General features: G+C 36.7%; 1 protein-coding gene across 4 annotated transcripts in view; it reads left to right on the top strand.

Moving 5' to 3' along the window:
* Positions 1-1,320: 1,320 nt before the first annotated feature.
* LOC140344126 (uncharacterized) overlaps positions 1,321-20,733 on the top strand; it is a 65,131-nt gene continuing 45,718 nt past the window's right edge. The window contains exons 1-3 of one of the 4 annotated variants that reach the window (XM_072431071.1): positions 1,321-1,664; positions 11,544-11,596; positions 15,592-17,801. In XM_072431071.1, the coding sequence (XP_072287172.1) occupies positions 11,551-11,596; positions 15,592-17,801 (2,256 nt within the window). In that variant the 5' untranslated portion in view covers positions 1,321-1,664; positions 11,544-11,550. Of the gene's footprint in view, positions 1,665-8,680; positions 9,404-9,884; positions 11,597-15,591; positions 17,802-20,733 lie in introns of those variants that run through there. The other 3 variants (XM_072431068.1, XM_072431069.1, XM_072431070.1) reach the window with 3 other exon arrangements.

Raw genomic sequence — 20,733 nt, 5'->3', positions numbered from 1 at the left:
TTTGATGTTTTGTTAAAAGGGACCTGTCACCATTTGTGTATATTGTGGGTTCCTTGTAATTTGGATAAAGATAGTTAGAGACATTATAGTGAAATATAACAGGAGTATAGTTTATGGATCCACTTTATTCATCATCGCCAACCAATTAAGTACAAAGAATAAAACAATCCATTAAAACCTTCCTATACCTAAACTACATGAGTGTGGAGAAAAGTTTTCATTTTGTTTTCAAAGATTTTTGTCTTATTTTTCAGAAGGTGATTCTTGGGATGGATGAATGATTCTGATTTTCATATTGGATTGTTGGAAGGGATATGCCAGTGTTTCATTTGAATGTACTTTAACTTTTCTTTTAGACTTCTAAATAATTTTTTTTGTAGTAAATCTTACAAGTAGTTAATCCATATTGCTGCGACACCAATTACCCCATTGGTATATGCAAGATTGTCTGCAAAACCTACAACAGGACTTTGGAAAATTTTGGAAACACTGGTGTTAGAACAAAGAGATATTAGCCAGCTGTCCTGGCATTCAAAACGGCTACTGCTATTCACAGGTTTAAGGAGATTCTTTTTCAATAAGATTCTTTTTTTTGTTTTCTATCAAAAGAACATCTAAGGAGTCAAAGCTTTGAAGAGAATGGGTGTGGTATACGAACATAAAACCTCAATAACTGTTTAGGTGTTGGATACATAGCCATGTTTAAGTGTGTATGTATGTATGTATTTATGATGTTCCACTGTTGGGGTTCTTAAATTGGATACATTCAGTTTATACATCATATTTTACTTAAGTGTATGGTGGCTCAGGGGTTAGCATCCCGGCCTTTGCAGCGCTAGGTCCTAGGTTCGAATCCTAGCCAGGACATTATCTGCATGGAGCTTGCAGGTTCTCCCCGTGTCTGCGTGGGTTTACTCCGGTTTTCTTCCCACATCCCAAAAATATGCAGTTAGGTTATTTGGCTTCCCCCCTTAGACTACATTATTGACAAATGACTATAGTAGGGACATTAGATTGTGAGCTCCTTTGAAGGACAGTTAGTGAAACGACTATGGACTTTGTACAGCGCTGCGTAATATGATGGCGCTATATAAATACTGTGTAATAATAAAAAGTGTCTGATTTGGGAATATAAAAAGTATTTATGTATTATGAGCCAAATATTCATTGCAGCTTTAGACACATTTTATGATTTATATTGGCTGCACTTTTTTGTTGAAGGTATACATTTCTTACTAGTCTTTTATTACGATTTTTGCTTAGCATAGCTCTAATAAGGGGGATGTGTCTAAACCCTTGATACTTTTTAGGGAAAAAATAATCTGATTTATTAAATACTCAACACCCCTTCACCTCTCCTTTGCTGCTCTACTTAGCTTTCCTGTGATTGCACCAAGGGTTCCAGCATTGCTCTCCTTAACTTGGCTGTAGTAGAATTTGTTGGTTATAAAGCACAGGAGAATTTTACAACCAGCCAAAAGCAAAAGTATATGCTCTCTAGCAGCAACCTGAGTATTATGTGTGATTTTTCTTCACATCCTTTAATTTTTTCCAATTTTTGTGTTCTTTTACCAGTTCACTTATCTGTACCAATGAATTCAAATGAAGACCGTGTAGATTTTTTTCCAGAGGATTTCACCAGCCTGTTGGTAACAAGAGAAATGGTAATTTTGTTTTTTATTCCCTTTTAAATTACTGTAAGGTATTCCTATGGGTCATTTAAGTGTCAATTATTTTTATTACACTCCTGGATGGTTTATAACAGAGCCCCTCAAAAATTATGTTTGACCTCTTTCTTGGATGACTTCCTAAAATCTTTCAGTGTTTTATTGTCCCTGTTTTTTCTGTCGAGACATGGGACAGTTAAAGGCTTGGAAACAATGTCATATATGCAATATTTGTTATGCTTTACATCAGATTTTTGTCAGCAATTATTCAGAAATGTCGCCAGCACACCATTAAAACTAGAAGTACAAAATTGTCTAAAGCTCAACTCCAGACATCGACTAAAACACAGTTACAGCACATATGTGTAAATTGTTTTAGTTGCGAAGGAAGTTGTATTTCCTTCACATATTCATTCTTCATATTCCAGGCAATCCTACCAGAGATCATAGCCAGAAATGGCACCTCCCCTACTCCTCTTTGCCGTTAACTTATATTTAGATTTAGTGACTAATTTTAGAACTTCTTTGGCATGGTAATGCAATTTCAAATGTTTATATTCATTATTGTTTTTAGGTCCATATATTTCTTTAAAACCATGGCCTATAAGTACCACATTTTTAGTAAATGTTCAGGCACTTCCTGTTTTATGTTTTGACAGCTGTATTCTTGTGTTGTTACCTGTTAGAAATCAGAAAAAGGATTAAAACAATGTCTGTTGTTCTATACTTTCCTCCATGTCTTATAAATGTGTTTAGGTTGTGGATTTTACTTTGTGTAAAAAGATTTTGCATCCCTTGCCGTGAAGCATTCAAGTAAAAAAAACAATTTGCCATACTGATCTGATCTGATCTGATTGTATATGGGATGCACAAGCCTCATAAAGTTAACATAAAACCTTCTTGATCAATAAACAGAGGCAGCAATGTCAAACCAGAAAGCAGTGGGAAGGGCAAGTGTGGCCAGGTGACAGGCTTGTGGATCAGGAGTGAAAATGCTAATAGCTTTCTACCCAACTGTTTTTAATGTCTTTTTTTCAAACTTGCCTTCCCATCTTCTGTTTCTTTAAACCCTCACTACTTCCCACCATTCCATCCCCCCCTCCTATTGTGCACTACCTCCCCCACCTCTTAGATTGTAAGCTCTTCAGGACAGGGTCCTCTCCTCCTCCTCCTGTGTCACTCTCTGTATCTGTCTGTCATTTGAAATCCCTAGTTATTGTACAGCGCTGTGTAATATGTTGGGGCTATATAAATACTGTTTATTATTAATAATGTGTCCTCCCCGTTAGAATACAGCGATCATCTGCATCAGTCATTTATTGATCCAGCACAGCAGATTACTAAACTCCAGAGGACAACTGTACTGATATTTGATTTTTGTCCAAAATCACAAACCTCTGTCATCTATGTCATGTATAATGTAATGCATTTTAATGCTTTTTGAAAGTGGAAAAGTACATTAATATGGAGAATCCTGTCTTTTAGAATAGGGAACATTCACCAGTAATTGCTGCATATGTAGACCTACACTTGCTTTTATGTGCCTATCTTGTGTGTGTGTGTGTACTATTGTTAAATTATATAGTTTTTTTATTTTTTTTTTTTACACTGGTCATTTACCTAATACAAACCCTAATATATATTCCTTTGATCAAACACATACGTGAATAGGTATGGCCGCACATTTGATGTCATAATTTGTTTCCTTTTCTATAAAGAGGAACTAAACTCAAAAACAGCCTAAACAAAAAAAAAAAATACACTTACCTTCCATCGGGTCCCACGATGTCCGGGCATCCGTCTTTGAGCCGCCGCCATCCTCTCCTCCTTTTTGGGATGCTTCTTACTACGTCATCCGACCTAGAAGCGAAATTGGGTGAGTTTGGGAAAAAAAACTTGCCGATCTTACTGCGCATGCATGAGATCGGCTTTTTTTTCCCCTTTTGATGAAAGGGCTACTTCTGTGCATGCCCGAGGTGCTCAGGCATGTGCAGAAGGAGCACCCAAGAGCCTCCTTGGATGAATAACGTATCCTGGGAGGCACTGTGCTCCCATTCATTCTCGATCTACCCTTTTATGTAAAATGTAAATTCTGAGTTTAGGAACGCTTTAAAAACAAAAATTTAAGATAACGCAGCTGTTAGACGTGCTGGTGATGTCTTCACGATTACAATTGTCCTAAAAGCCATTTGGTGGTTGCTGCGGCACACTAAACATGCAGTCATAGCCTTTATGGTATGTGATGAGCATATACTTGTGTACTCATCCTCTAAACAGTACTAGATTTGCAGAACTACAGACATGTGTTCTCTTGTTCCACCACCTTTCTGTCTGAGCCCTTTGCAGCCTTGCCTATATCCAGGGATCAAGAGAAGAGGCTTGCACACCACATGAGTCATGTATATAAGTCTGATTTCTTATTCAGAAACCTGTTGAAGCTGGCTACAATGTAGTTATAAAATTATATTGATTTACTTTTTGGGGCTTTTTTTTTATACAACACACTAACAGTTTTAAAAATTTCTAGATAGCAAAAGCAGTTCACTAATTGACTTTAAACTTCTGAATTGTGGTGTAATGATTCCATTACTCAGAATGGATGTTTGGCATGGATGCAGGATGACAGATAAATGTAGACATTCTCATAAATCATTACTTCAACATTTTTAATATGGAGTCATATAAAGCAATTTCATTAATTGTAACAACTATTACCGAAAGTATTACTTAAGTTTTACCACACACATAGCTAAGGCATGGTAAAAATTGCTCATCTTTTTTAATCATAATATTTTTATCAGGAAAACCTGTAAGCTTCCTAAAATATAATGTTTGTTAGTTTGTTCCACCCGAAAGAATAGCCCCAATGGATAATCAAAGAGGAGTGGATTCTTATTTGCCCAGCCTGTGGTTACATATAGTGTATCTGTGGGAGGAAGAGAAAAGGGGGGGAGGGAAAGCCAGGCTTTTAAAGGGCAACCAGAGTTACATTTAAAAACACAAAATTGTATTATTCCAACAACATAATTTAAAAGATTAAGAGCTGTGTCTCTAGAAATGAATCCTAAGCTAACATATAACTACTAGTTTGGCAAAAAAAAAAAAAAAAAGGAATATCAAATCACTTTTAAGTAGCAATTCGGTATCACAAAAAGCCCCAGCAATATTACTAAGTAAGTCTTGTTTGGTTTCTTTTTTCCTTTTTACTTTATTGTAAACATCAGTCTAATGTTAGCCAATGCATATATATGGATTGTTAATACTGTATATGGTTATAAATTTCAAAGGTCTCCCTTTACCCCTGAGGAAGCCTGGTTTGGGCGAAACGCCTCGGGTGGGACACCTTACTGCCATCGCTAAGTCGTATGATACTCTATAAATTAATCCTAGGCTAACCTATAACCACTAGTTTCTCAAAAAATAGCAATATGGTTTAGTATCATACTGGGTTAGTGACCAGTAACATTTAGAGCAATGGTACAGCTTTATGCTTTACCATCACGAGCAGCACAACCACTTTACTACTTACAGTTTTCGAAATTTTGCAATACGCAAATATCCAATCCAGCCAGATTAGCGGATCACAACAGATTCGATAATCTGTTATTCTTAACACCGCCATCCAGATCATCTATATATCACAGATTACAATTGTATTACTCTAAACCACTCTCTGATGGTACAGCCCGGGTTGGCAAAAAGATTTTATTATCCTTCATGATAAAATTGTACAGGGATATCTTGCAGTTAGGAAAACCTCTCTCAATGAAATTTGGAGGGAGACACAATTTAAAATTATTCACATGGTTTATAAGGTATTCCGTCCAACCAGTGAGACACAGTCCACTACACAACCAGGCACAACAGATGTCTAATATGTGACTGAAAAAGTCACGCTCAAACATACCGTAATCTTTGGTATTGTATTCAGATCCAAAGATTGTGGACTGAGGTTCTTTCATATATTAAAAGAGTGACGAAGCTACAGTTAGTAATGGAACCACTATTGTGTGTGTTTGGTAACTGGGATATGCAGGCGTGCAACCCAAAAAAATGAACAAAAAACGGAATATTCCTATGTCTGTTGTCTACTTGCAGTAGACCTACTAGAGGCAGAGGACTCAGAAGATACTTTTGTAACATTTTTTTTTGACAAATGGTACGCCTATATGGAACATACCCTGGAGCCAGCAGAACTAGGCCAAGTTTTACACCAACACCGCTTTCCTCATGGTATAATTTAAATTTCCCATGAGTTTGAGTCCTTTTTTTGTGGGACTTTTCTTCTTTTCTCCTTTGGACCCACTAAATGATAGAGGTGATATATGAATGTATGTTAATAATCTACAAGATTAGATATGTTTCCCACCTTCCCTCCACCACCCCTACCCTGTGTTTTGGTTATATCTGTGGTTCATTGGGTTATGAGGTAATGTTTTTTTGCCGTATGGATTATCTGGTACACAGAAAATGGAGGAAACAGTCAGACATAAAACGATTTTGAATCTGCTTTTATTACAACAATAGTTGGGCAGAATATCAACAAATAATAATACAAATATTTATTGATGTTTGTTATGAGTTTTGTAAGTTGATTGTATCTCTACCGCTTGGGTTTGTATAACAAGGAAATTGAGCCTATCATTGTACCTATTCTTTTTGCAATATTCAAATGTTTTGTTACTGTATTTGTAAATTGTCTTTCTGTGGTTATAAAAAAACAAAACATGTGAACAATCCTACTGTGTTTGTATGTGTTTTTTGCACTTTTATTAGCGTTTTAAAGCTTGCCTTTAAAATGCTGGAAAATGTCTATGCTGCGTTTTACCACATTTATGTTTCAAATGTTATAAACACGGTAAAATCCCCCCATTGAAGTCAATGAAAGCGCTTTCCCTCAATTTTTGGCTTTTCCAGCGTTACCCCTGCGTTTTAATTTTTTAAACAATGCAAGCGGCTTTATAGATAACGCTCCTAAACGTGCCTCAAGGAAACATCCTGGTGTAGATTAGCCCCTTGGAATGCACGGGAATTTCAAACATGAACTTTTAAAGCGTCGGGTTGAACGCTGGGGAAAATGTCTGTTTAGACTGAGCCTAAAGCTGGGTATACACTTCCAATAATTATCGTTTAAAACGAACGACCGATCGGTCTAAAATCGTTCACAAAAAAGGTGACCGACGCCGACAAACGAGGATTGTCGTTGGAAATGAATGACCGTCACGGCGGATCTGATTGAGCGGCGATTGTTCGCTATCTATCGTGTGTACTTATACTCCTTTACATGTCACTCCCTGCATCGTTCAAACAATTGCACCTAGCGTGTGTACATTATTGGTGAATTATATTTGAATGTATTGTTACAGCATGTACAGAATTGTGCACAGTACAATCGTTCAAATATAATAGTGCATAATCGCTGATGGGTCGTAATCGTTCGTTTTCTAACGATAATTATTGGAAGTGTGTACCTAGCTTAAGGGGAAGCAAGACTAATATTATCAATATACAGCACAACATGTATCTTTACTCCAAACTTGTTAACAAGTGTTGAATAGAAAAGTGAAAACATTAGGACCCCTTTTAGGTTTTGTAACTATTTGAAGCTCTGTTACAGAGATTTACCTTTTACTTCCTGCTTTAGTTCTAATTTAATCCTTTATCCCCTCCTTATCCATAATGGGGGGGGGGGGGCTTTGATTACAGATGGTAGATATTTTAGACCTCTATGTAATTGGGTATATTATGTATATTGGATATACTATTTTTATCTATGGACATAATCAGTTGGTGACAGTAGCAAGTTCTAAATAGTAGATATATGGCGTGGACACATATGAAGTTATATAAGTAGCTGCCAACCCTGGATAATACCTGAACAAAGATGATGCAAAGTCTTCTGGGGAGAGCCTGGTAAAGGCTTTGTATGGGGGAGTATTGTAATCCATGTAGCAACTGTCTCGGACATGTTGCTTCCATATATTATGTGTGCACATAGCATGCAGAAATCTTATGCTAGGTTCACTTTAAGAATTGAGCAGGGGGAAATGCTATACTTCTCATGGTTTTCTATCAGGAATGATTGTTCTAGCAGGAACAGGAACTGAGATGAGATTATAATGTGATTTATCTGAAAGCTCTCCTGTCACGTTATTCAATTAAATCTTCTGAACCTATACTGGATGTGGATTGAAAACAAAAAAAAGACTGGCATGGATAGGCAGCTTTGGTGTTGATAGGTTTTTTTTGTCCATCAAGGGAATTCCACATTTTTTGGGGATCTTCTTTCAATTGTAAGCCTTCTGTATAAGTAATATGACCTAGAGCAGGCATGGGCAAACTACGGCCCCCGGGCCATATACGGCCCGTTAGGCTGTTTTACCCGGCCTGAAGTAGATCTGCGGTTTTTGCCAGTGCCCTCCAAGTGGAGTCAGGAGAAGGACCCCACTGGGGGGCCGCACAGGCCAGAGCTGCAGACTATGTTCCCATGTTGCCCAATTCCCCATCGTAGGCTCAGATCTGCGATAGGAGAGTGAGCGGGGTTATGTCATCATGACGTCACATTCAGTGACACCCGTCTTGGCGCTCCATCTATTTGATCCTGGTCCGGCCCCCTGCCAAATTTTAGAACCCATTGTGACCCCTGAGCCAAAAAGTTTGCCCACCTCTGACCTAGAGTGAATTTATATACAGTGTATGTGAAGAGAGAAATGAAGTATATAACATATACAATGATACGGAATACTAATTGATTCATATATTTAAATTCCCAATAAATCTGTGTTTTCAGTAATAACTTTACATATTTGATGCAAGATGCTGACAATGTAAATTTTTGCTTATTTTTGCAACAGTAACATGGTTTGATACTTATGTAATCCGTATGAGAAAATGTTTAAAAAGAAAAAAAAAAACATTTTTAAGAACGATATTAAAAGAAATGTAAAATTTTACAATGTAAATGTTTATGTACGCTAACAAAAAAAAACAAACCTGACAATTCCGGTATCTTTATCATTTTGTTCATGATGCACATAGTTAAACAGTAATGAGCCTGTAAAGCTAAACCGCTACAAAAATGGTGAAATTCACAAATGCTTTTTCTTTGTTTTATTTATTTTCTGCTTTTTACGCGTGCACATCCATCTAATCCCTAAAATACTGCTTGTACTTTGAAAAGAATCAGCCCATGATGTTTCATCAGTCTTGCAGAAATGAAATCATGTAATTGTAAAGGTCATGCATATATGAATAAATTGAGCAGTGAGTACCCTCAGTCATCCTCTGAAGATAGGAGACTTTTGTTAGCAATGAGTTGGGTCATTTTACTGTGTTGGAGGCCTCAGTGTGTATCACGTGTCCAGGCTGTGAAGAGCAGGGCTGAGCTTTGCCAGGAAGGAAATGTTAGCTGCAGAAACAAAAGAATTGTCAGAGGGTGTATAGAAAAAATTATATCTGGGTGACCAGGGACTTATCACATCCTTGTTGTCACAGAAAGCCAAAGGCACACATCCTAAGACAATGACACTTAAATCCAGCAGCAGAAAAGCAGGCTAAACCTCCTTAGTGCTGCTTGTTAAAGCATTACAATAAACATGCCACCCCAGGCTGTATTGAGATCTCCCCTTACGTCTAAATGATGCTGGTTTCACACTTCCCGTCTGCACGATAACATTCAAACTTAACTGCCTTCCCTTGCAACAGCATCCAGGTCTAAATAGGGTTGTTGTTTCCAGGTAATCTCCAGACTGTCATTTGTCTCATGATGATTTAAGTGCAAGGACTGACAGGAAATCAGATGCTTAGAAAAAAAAATAGAAATGTCTTTAGAAAGGATTTCTTTTGTGTTTAGCAAAGGGTGACTCTGTGTTTCAATTTATGCTGATGCTTTATTTACACTCAGTGCTAGGCATTGTAATCACACATACAGCTTTACAAAACATGGTACAATAGAACACTGAACAAGCAGTTAATGACTTTATTAGATTTTTTTAATGTGTACCTGATTTTCTTGATTGCAAGTTTTATAGATATATAGATAGATATGCATTTTTTTTTGTGGGCAAATAAATCTCAGTCTTGTTCAATAATAATTAATCTAATTGAAGTACATTTAAATCACTATTCAAAAAAAGTGTTGCAATGTAAGCTGTTTATTTGCTACAGTTTTTTATTCTAATATATTTTTAAATATGCTCCTAAATTGCATAGATTATAAAATATGTATTTTTTTTATACATATTAATACTATAAAAGATCTCCAATTTTTTTTATCATCTATGATAGATATACATCTATGATTATTTATAAATGATATACAATTTTCTAAGTTTTTTGCAGTCTATTACATTATTACATTATTGACATTTTCCGTTGATAATGGTAATTCTAGACCATAATCCAATTCTGTAAAGGCAATTTTTTTGTTATAGTTTTGGATAGGGTACAAAAAGAGGACACCTTTTTGTCAAGTGTTATTGCTGTCTTTCTCCACTGTTACCCTCTTCATTGTCTCTCAGGAAATTAGGGGAAATCCATAAAGGTTAAGTTGACCTCAAAGCAAGTGGTGAGGGAACAGTTCACTGGTAGGGACACTTCATGTGGCAATGCCTTCATGTGGGGAAATTTCCTCTTACCTTTCTAGGACTGAAAGAGAAAGGAAATTCCCTCAACAGGACCCAGAAATCAAAATTTAAGATTCTAACTGCTCTTTCTCTAGCTGAAACAAAAAAAAATGTTTTGGATTGACATACTCTTCCACATGAATTTTTTTTTTGGAGTGCGTAAAAGTGGGTTTTAAAGATTGAGGATTTACAAATTTTGTTGAAAATTTTCATGTGCTACATTGTTCCAGACAAAGTAAGGGGAACTCCAAAACTATTCTAGACAGGGTAAAACACACTTTTTGTTGAGTATGCAAAGGCTAGACCCCTGTAAGACTTTTGTGTGTCAAATTGCTTTGAGAAGGCTTTAAAATGAGGGTCTGTAATTCTATCTGTATTGGGCTAATGGCAGTACAACCAAGACGGGGTCCAAACACCAAAAATTATTGCTTTACATACACCTAAATTTAAATTTTTAACATTTCTTTCATATCCTGTATGAATAATTTGGGTAAGAATTATTTTTTTTATATTTTTTAGTTGGGTTTAATATGGTTGCTGGACAAAGAGTTGTAAACCGTATCAGCTAACCAAAAATGTTTTGTGTTACTAAAGCCAGACACAAGATGGATTTGGATGATTGCAGTTGACACCTTGTAATGATACTGGATTATACAAAGATTTCTTTTTAAGTATATTTATATGTTGGCCATTCAGTCTTTTGTTTGGTCTATGATACTGAATTAAAATACATTTTAGCCTTTCCTACTTCTATATTTCCTCTTTTCAGGGTGCTGTAAGCTGCAATATGCTTGACTAGCCACAACAGAGTCATTCTAGAGGTCATTTAGTTTTAGGAGTTTGGTGGATATACAGATATTCCATTGAAAGTTGAAAAATTGTGCAGGGTCTGAAGAACACAGAAAAAGTAAGGAATGCTAAATACAATGTAGATAATTAGAAAAAGAAAGGTAGAGCTGTTGTTAATAAGGTGAACTTGTGTTTTTTTTTTTGTTTTAAGCAATTAAACTCCAAAGTATGAGCGATATTTAAAGTGCTCACAAGTAAGTTGATATGCCTTTGCTCAGGAATAGAAAGTGATCAATGTATCTAATTCACCAATGTAGACGTCAATATTTTAGTGAGAAAAATATTTTTTCCCCCTGATGTATTTTACATGGTACAAAAGGACAATAATGCTTTGGGGAAAACATCTGTGTAACTAAAAGTAAATTGTCATTAACAGTTTTAAGGGAGTGTACCTTTCTTCCAGGGGAGACATGGAGGATGCATCAGTTGCTCATTGTGATGAATCACCTTCTGAAGGTAATTTATTATATTTTACACATTAAATGCTCATTAACTACTTTTTACATCCATGTAATGCAGTTTGGGTTATTCTGAAACACAGAAAGTGAAAATTGGTGGGCATATGCCTATGGACGTGCATGATTCAAGCTGTTATATTTCTAATTATAATAGAAATAGATGGAACATGTAGGTATCAAGGACTATTGTATTTTGTGTAAAACTTTCATTTTAAGGCAGAGTAACAGGTTCTCTGTATAGCCCATTTTCCCTGCTACTCATATATTCCTACCATGCACTTTTGCAAATTTACCTATGCTGGGCCACTGGAAGTACCTAATACTTTTGGTTATGGGGAATCATATAAACTTCTCTTTTTTTTCCCCCTCACATTTTGCTGCCTTTTGTATCCAAGAGCAGAAGTGAGATTTAAAAGAATGCATTACTAAGCTTTTCATTTACAGTAAAAGCCAAGGTTTTCCTTGAACTTTCACTACCTAAAGCTCTGGTACTACAGTAAAATGAAAATTTGCAAACGGGTAATCTCTTTAATAATCAATGTTGTTGGTATTTTGCGTTGTCTATTTTTATGACAGTCTTCTTTTTTGCTTTTACAATTAGGGGGTCCCTAATGTAAATTAACTGTGTTTAAACTCTTACAACAATACTTCTAAAATTGCAGACCCCATGTACTTGTGTGCTATTATTTGTGCCCGGGGAGTCTCTGGATCTTCTCTTGCTGTGTAAGTGCAAATGGAGATAAGTCCTACTCAGCATTACACAAGCCCAGTGAAAAACCCAACTGCTGAGAGACCCTGACATTGAACTTTAGAAAGATAGTATGTTAATCCTATTGTCAGTGCGGCCAGAAGTTTAGGGGAGGCCTATTCAACACAGAAATAGATTTAAAAATTAAACAACGCATTCTTCAAAAGTCATGACATACCCAGCTCTTTACTGTGGGAATGTAAATTATTGTTGCATCAGCAACCTAGTGTGGCATAGAAGGCACCATAAGATTCATAGCAAATTTTTTTGCAATCCCATCCCAAAGCAGCAGTGGTGCCTCCAAAGCACAGGAAGCTTTGCAATATTCAGACCTGGCATTTAGGTATAGACTAGCAGAAGGTGTGTTTAATATACTAATACATGGAAGTTTGGTTATTCTGTGTGCTCCTATAGCCTACTGGAATGTGCAAGTGGTTAAAATTGAAGAGTCCACTTTTAGCAAATGAAGGGTCCATGGTTCCATGACAACAGATGGTCTGGTGCTCATTTGCTAGAATGTGGCATTCTGGCAATTTTACCAGCTTCTGTGTCATTGTCATGGGTTTTGGCCCCATACGGATATTGGCAAGAGGGGCAATTGGCTGTAGGACGCTCAGTCTTTGGAATCAAAAGTGAAGATGATTGCATGTTGAACAAGGTTTTGATTACCTATTACTTTAAGTTTACCCCTCTGTCCCTGAAATCATCTTTTACACAATGTCACTGTAAGACGGTGTAAAATGTTGAAATAATATATATATAGAGATAGATTTGAAAATTGAGTACTGGTTTGTTAGTACTTTTTACTTTAGTAGTAATAATCCACAAGCGTTTTTAAATTTGCATCGAATGTTATTGAGTGATTGTATTGTAGTTTCCACTATTTGTATCTGTTTTGACACTTACTATAATCATACTTGACCTTTTTGTGCGGTCGGTCACCTCAGTTTCCTTCCTCACATTATGTCAACAATGTGAATATATAAGGATGCCCTAAAATAATGTATAAATACAGCATTTGTTTCTTGTATTCAGAGAAGTGACTTTTACCAAAATTGCTAGAATGCAGGATTTTTTTTGGCATCTTTACAGCATTTTAAAAACCTTAAGAAAAATAAGGAAACACATTGGCTGCCATTGTTGACCTCTCCTATGATTTAATTTTGGTGGACTGCCTTTCAAATGGTCTACAGCTTTATTCACTGACACAAAACAAGATAAGATAGTGACTCTAGACTGTTACTTGACCTTTTTTGATTTGCTTACTTGTTTTAGGTCACTAAAGCTACGTACACATGTCAGATTTTTATCGCCCGATAATCGGCATCGGCCAGTTATCGGGCAAAAATCTGCCGTGTGTACAGTCGGTGTCGTCCATCGTCCGGACGACCGACCTGCCGGATCCACGGACGATGGACGACAGCCGATCCTAATGAAAGGGAAGGGGAGAGCGCGCAGCAGGGTGCCGCTCCGTCGCCCTCCCCTCTCCATAGAGCATGAATGGTGCTGTATGTACAGCACCGTTCATGCATCGTGCACTCCCTTGTCGTTGGAAAGGATCGTGAAAGATCCTTTCCAACGACAAAAATTGGAAGTGTGTACGCAGCTTTACATAGAAATTACTTAAGCCAGTGGGTCAGTATAACCACCAAGCAACTAGTTTTTTGGTTTTTGTTTTTAACTACAGTGAAAAATATATTGCTTATGGCAAGGCTGCATACATACATCAAATATTATAATACTGTGTACATGTCAGATTTTCACTCAAAAGCTGTACACAAGTCGTTTTTTTTTGGCTCGACCATTCTTCTTGGGCAAAAATCTGACATGTACAGCGGTCCCCAGACCTTGGTTCACTGTTTCGTTGTGGCAGATTGATGAATGACTGGTCATGAATCACCCCTGAGCATTTCAATGTAGGGGAGTTTGCCGTTTGTTCCCCCCCTTCTGTGTAGTATGCTGGAGAAGATTGACTATCCTGAGGGAACCTGGGTGATCCAGCAAAACTGTAATGAATCTTATCCTAATCACAAATTACTTTTAAGAAATCCATTTCAGGTGCCATGAGTCTATCTTTTCCAGCCATATAATTATTTAATAAATCAAGCCCTGTGTGTACAACGCTCGTTAGTTTCCTCTGACAGATGGACCATCATGGATGGTTGTCTTCATTGACCGTTCTCCTACATGTGTACATAGCATTATTTGCAACACAAAGTTACACTTTTGTGTCCTTTTAAGGGGTATGTAAACACTAACAAACTTTTCTAATTAGGTTCCTTTTGGTCTGTTACTCATGCTATTTAAAATGTTTTGTTTTATCTGCTTGACCTACAGCTAGCTTGTTCTCCGCTTTTTAGAGCCTTACCTTTCTATGTTATGGGAAGTATTGAGTTTCAAGGTCCTGTAATTGTCTTGTTTATGTTGTCCTAGTACAAAATAAATATCTATAAAATAAAATTCTAACAACCATTTTAGTAAATCCTGATGCGTTTTGCAGATACAACCCATTCTTCAGGGGATTTTTGAAAGTAGGATAACATATGCAAGTACAATTATCCAGAAACCAAATCAGTGAACAAATCCAGCTATGCCCAAAGATGTCCTAAAGCATAGTGTCATAGGGGAGGCTAGGTTACTGTTAGCGGGAAAAATGGAACAGATTAGATGAACGTATTCCTCATATGGCATCCAAACAAACATTACGAGACATGTGGGTCAGTGGTGTATTGTTTGGTCGCCATTGAGCTAGATTATGTCTCTTACTAAAATGGTTGTAATATTTTAATTTTATTTTATATAATATGTGATGTTTGATGCCTTTTGGTTGGACCCTATGCTTTTATCAATGTACATGTTTAATACTTTTAAAATGTTTAACTTATTTACTTGCCAGTTAATCCCTGCTAAGGTACACTAGTACTCTGTTCTGTTGTCCATGGACAATTCTTAGAGTTGGTAAGGCTTAGTCCTGTCAAGGAAAGTCAAACTCTGCAAAATAGTGTAAAAATAAATCATAGAGGTGTACAGTATTTCTGGATAGGAACAGTAATGGCAGATAAGTTTGTCCCCAGTAATTTAATTTCTGAAAAGGAGTACAGGTTTGTTTTTATTATACTGAAGCCAATGTTTATTTAGTTACTTATTACCCAAAATAAAATAGTTGTTTAAGTTCTTCACACGAGTAGCTGCATTTCAAAAATATACTTCAGTCTGATTTCTTTTTTTTTCTCTCTGTGTTCCAGATAATAACCGACCTGCAAACAGCGTTCTTTTAGATATTGTAAATGGGTGTAATTTAGCCCATACAGCATCTCTGGCAAAAGCTGTGGCAAGTGATCACTTCCGGGTGGAGGGGAACGTAAAATCAGAGGACTTTCTGAACAACAACAACAACAAAGAAGTATCTGAACAAGGCTGTTTTACAAACCAAAAATTTGTATCTTCAGGGGATTTTACAATCAGTGATCAAATATCAGCTGAAGACAATCCACAAGACTCATTTCTTGCATCATCTGTGGACAGGAACAGTGCAAAATATAAAGAGACGCTTAATCACTTACATGACTCATGTCAGACTACAGATAAAGGCAAAGAAGCTAGGAGCAATGAGCAATCAATACGACCTTTATCTAATTACACCTTAAAAGGAAACATTGGTAAAGATATTTCGGGGAGCAATGAAAAAGGAGAACAGCAAAATGCAGAGTTGAAAAAAGATATTCACAGTCTTTGTCAAGTGGAATTCTTAACCCTGCAGGAAAACCCTGAGAGTAAAGAGGAATCGGATGCAACAGAGTCTCTTTTAAGTTGTAGGCCAAAAGCAACAGACTCCTTGGCAAAAAATAATTTTACAGATTATTCCATCAATAGAGACTTTATAGATGAAGTCACAAAATTTAACAATAAATTGACAAGAGAAAGCTTAGATCATAGACCACAAGACTGTGTTGAAACAAATGCTGAAAACAATGTAATCAACTACGCTCTGTCCTTAAAAAGTAGCAAATGTGATATTGCATCGACCAAACAAAAAGCAATTTCCAGAATGGAGCACTGTGATAAACTATCAAACACTGTGTGTGAAAGTGAAGACTGCACTAAAAATTGTTCTCTTGATTTTCAGTCTAAACGTTTTGGGTTAGGTTTACCAAAAAATGATGTTACCAGAAGAAGTAAGCATAAAAAAGAGCATCGGTCACTAAAATGTAGAAGATTGCAGCCAGTTTCACATGAGTTAGAGTTTGTGGAAGAGGAGGACCTTTCTGAGAAGGAAGAAAGTAGTGAAGAGGAGAACATGGACAGTTCCTTTCATTACAGCTGCTCAAAAGATGGGTTCGATCACAGAAAAGAAAGACATCAGTATGTTTCAGATAAACTGGACCCTGATGTTTTACAGTTGCTTGAAATGCACCTCCGCAAGCAACAGCTTGTTGACATAAAGGAAGAAGGAGAAGAAGAAATGCTAGATGTTCACATTAATAAAGATAAATCGCGTTCAGACTCTTACAAGTTGTTACGGAATATATCTCCAGTTTTGGACATGGTTCTGGAGGAACCTGAGCTGGAGCATGCTGGAGACACGTTAGAAGAAGACAGCAAAACGCCTTCTGATATAGATTCTGATGACAGCAGTAATGTCTGCTCTATGGAACTAGGTCTTATGGAATCTCTTCAGTTTGATTTAATGAGTAAAAGTTCCAAGATAGACAAACAAGAAATTGCCACAATTCTCCAGGGACCAAGCCCTGATTGTTTGGCAAAAAGAAAACAAAAGGAAGGTGCCTCATGTCGTACCGAATATAAACCTAGACATGGAAACCTTCAAAATAAGGAACCAAACGCACATGAAGTACAAGTGAGAGGTCAGAGTGATCTACAAGTTATACCCGAAGATGGACCTGAAGATGTTGAATCTGGCAGTCTTTCGGAAGATGCTGACGATTCTCAAGAAGATAATATCGATACACAGTCACAACCGGAATCCAGTTTTTCTGATTCATTAAAGGATGTACCTGAACCTCCTTCAGCACTTAATGAGAAAGAAACTGGGATAATGGAACCTTTTCAGGCCACCCAAAGCTCAGAACTTGCATCAATGGACATTTTCTTAGATTCAAATTCCCAGAATGTAACGATTGCAGCTACAGAAGTCAGTGAAATAAAATTATCTGACAGCTATTCATTTAATGGGTCAGAAACAGATTTGCCAGACTCTGAGTCTGTGAATGTTTCAGGTTCACCATGCCCTATCAATGATGAAAATGTGAAACCACATAAACTTTCTTTGGGTTCCAGGATACCCTATGAAGAAACGGATAGCTGTAACCCAAGTAATGAAGGGGATAATAAAAAAGAAAATGATTCCCCTAAGCAACTTGATGGTGGTAACAAAGTTATGAAAAGTCAAGAGACAAATATAACAGATGTCAGCAATGACCAAAACATTATAAAGGTATTTATGAGATAATTGTAGTTTAAAAACTACAGTGCAATTTTTCTTAGCTAGTTGTGTAGTCTGTAAACCACATTAGATTACTCTTTACTCCTCATCATGCCATAGAAGCTGCATATTCTCATGTTAAGTGCTTTTGTCTTCTAATTATTGGGCCAGTGTTTATAATTTATTCATAAAGTAATACAGGAGATGTTTATAATTGATATCTGTCCTATAAGGAAGGCTTCATACGCACAGTTTGTTTTCAGAAGTATCTTCTTGTACTCGTAGCATGAGATCCATCATCAAAAGTTAATACAATTAAGTTGCTATAGTCCACATTCCTTGTGACCTATTCATGACGTGGAATGATCACGTATCCAAAGTGTGTTTTGGGAACTAGCATTTTTTTCCTGGTGCATCCACCTCAGATTTTTTTCCCTATTTTTCCTAATGTTTGCCTTTTTTTATTTTTTTTTTTATTATAATGTAGACAGTCCAGCGTGGTCATCCTTTCACTTTATTTGTTCTTAACCCAGAAAATAAATACACAGCCGTTTTAAAGTTAGGAACAGCTTGCAAACTTTTAGCTTGTAATGAAAATCATTAGCAACACAATCATGTTAAGGCCTTCTTTTATTTTGCAGTTGGTATTGGGATGTTATTCAGAAAATATACATTAATAAAGTGAGGATTTGGGGCAAGGTTATGGTATTTCAATCATTATAATGCCAGACATGCAATTGTACATCTTTCTGGGGAAGATCCCCCCTTACTGAGTGACATGCAATGGACTTCATTTCTCCTTTATTAACACCCTATTAACCTGCTGCCCCCCTATCAGTCAACAGTCTGTCCCCGTAAACCCTTCAAAAATTTAGTCTACATTACCAGGGTTAAATGCAGCCCTGTGTGTTTACATTCATAGCTATAGTTCTTTAGGGCCTGTCACCTGGCCTTTGTTCCTTGTTGTACTACTTCACTCTTCATGAAAAAGGTGAACTGCGGGTCAAACACACTTGTCAATCTACCCCGTATGAAGCATCATTGCCAAAGTGCATGTAGTGCCTGCTTGATTGGCTACTAACTATTTGGATATCTTAGATAGATCTTCATCTTAAATTCCATTTGTACATCTCAATTTGACTACACAGATTGTATAGTCAAATTGTAAGGTTTGTGGTGAGCCTTAAATTTATCCTAAATGCAAATGGAATGCATCTGAAATCAAATGGTTCAATGATTGGTTGCTTTATGGCACATGCCTCTACTGAGCTATACTACTTGCTGCATTTTTTCCTATTCCAGCATCCTGCTTCATTGTTAAATAACTATTCTTTAGATTTGTAATTGTAGGAAAAACATGAAATTTCTGTTTTCAATAACATATATAAAAATAGGTGTATGAGATTCTTTTAACTTTCCTCGGTTGTTACTGTTGATCAGTGTTTCTTAACCAGAGGTTGCTTGGGAAATTGTGCTTCTCAGGTCAGTTATCACAGACACCAATTATCTTTTTGGCTATCTGTAAGGGTGACCTTCTTTCCACTGACCACCATGATAATGTACCATGAGCTGTGGATATAGTAAATATCGTAGGGGTTCCTTAAAGACCTGAAATGTGTTTCAAGGGTTTTACCCTAAGGTAAAAAGGTTTATAAAGGCTGCTGTTGATGCTAAGCCCTGTCTAATCAGTCTGTTTCCCTTTTAGTATTTGTTTAGGAAACAAAATATTTTCTGCGTTAGCATAATCCATATTTCAGTACTGGTACACTTCCATGTGTGCAAATTGCACAGAGGATGTGGTTTGAATTGAACCCTATAAGTTTTTTTTTTTTTTTTCTTTTTCTGTAGTATTTGCTTGAAATATTTTTTTGGGATCTTCTCTGCATGGTTTGAGCTGAATTTCAAAAATATTACACTGCCTTTATACAGTTAGATTACACACGGAATTTAGCACTGAGTGTTACATACTTAGGAAATATTTGAACAATTTGAACACTAGGGGGCACTTGGCAAACATTTACAGATGATGTGGAAGAGTTGTTAAAGGAATTAATGAAGGAACTGTATAGTATTACAAAGTTCCTAACCGAGAATCTGTAAAACTGGGGTATGTGCTCCACTGAAACAAAGAACATGTGCTGTGGACTAGAGACAGATAATTGACTAGTGGGTGGAATATACAAGTTACCCACAGACAGTCCCATCATAACAGCAAAGATTTATTAAACCTCAGAGGGAACTCCCTAAATGTGCATCTTGCCATATACGGATTGAAGTAACTCTGTGCTGGAGCTGCAATCTATTCTAGATAACTTGCAGTGACAACTGCAGAAAACCGACAATGTTCTTGCCTGCACTGGAGTAATAAGTGATACATTTTATAGAAACTGGTCATCTTGTAGAATAGTGTGAATACACCTACAGGGTATTGATATGCTGCTGCATTTGCTAACTTTTAAATGCTGCTTTGCATGATGCACTATGACTGTGCTGAGTCACAAACCATGGCATCTGACTGTCAATCTGGTATTTGTCTGAATTGCAAAAACTCTTTTTGTTCCTCTCAATCAAAAATGCATAGACACAATTCACCACATGTCTGGACAACTCTTGGGATTTGTCTAAATTTCCAGCCCCTTCAATAATACATTGTCCGACACCGTTATCCGGAGCTTGTGTGTTGTAGTAGTTCTCCCATGTGTGAGATTGTAGCACAGATTCTTTGAAATTAGCACTAAGATTTAGTTCTTTAGTTTAGGTTTAGAACTATAGAAGCGACAAGGAAAAAGACTTATTTAAAACATATTTTGATAGAGAAAAGAAAGTCTAGAACTCTGCCAACTTTATGTTGGTGTCTGTTACCTTACTTCCTTTTTAGTGATACTGTTGTTGGTAAAGAAATGTAAAATCTCTCTATTGAGGCCTCAGGCAGCAATTACAAATG

Source organism: Pyxicephalus adspersus, chromosome Z, assembly GCF_032062135.1.
Source record: "Pyxicephalus adspersus chromosome Z, UCB_Pads_2.0, whole genome shotgun sequence".
Lineage (NCBI taxonomy): Eukaryota > Metazoa > Chordata > Amphibia > Anura > Pyxicephalidae > Pyxicephalus > Pyxicephalus adspersus.
The sequence above is the reverse complement of the archived record's forward strand: the minus strand, read 5'-3'. Positions and strand labels throughout refer to the sequence as shown.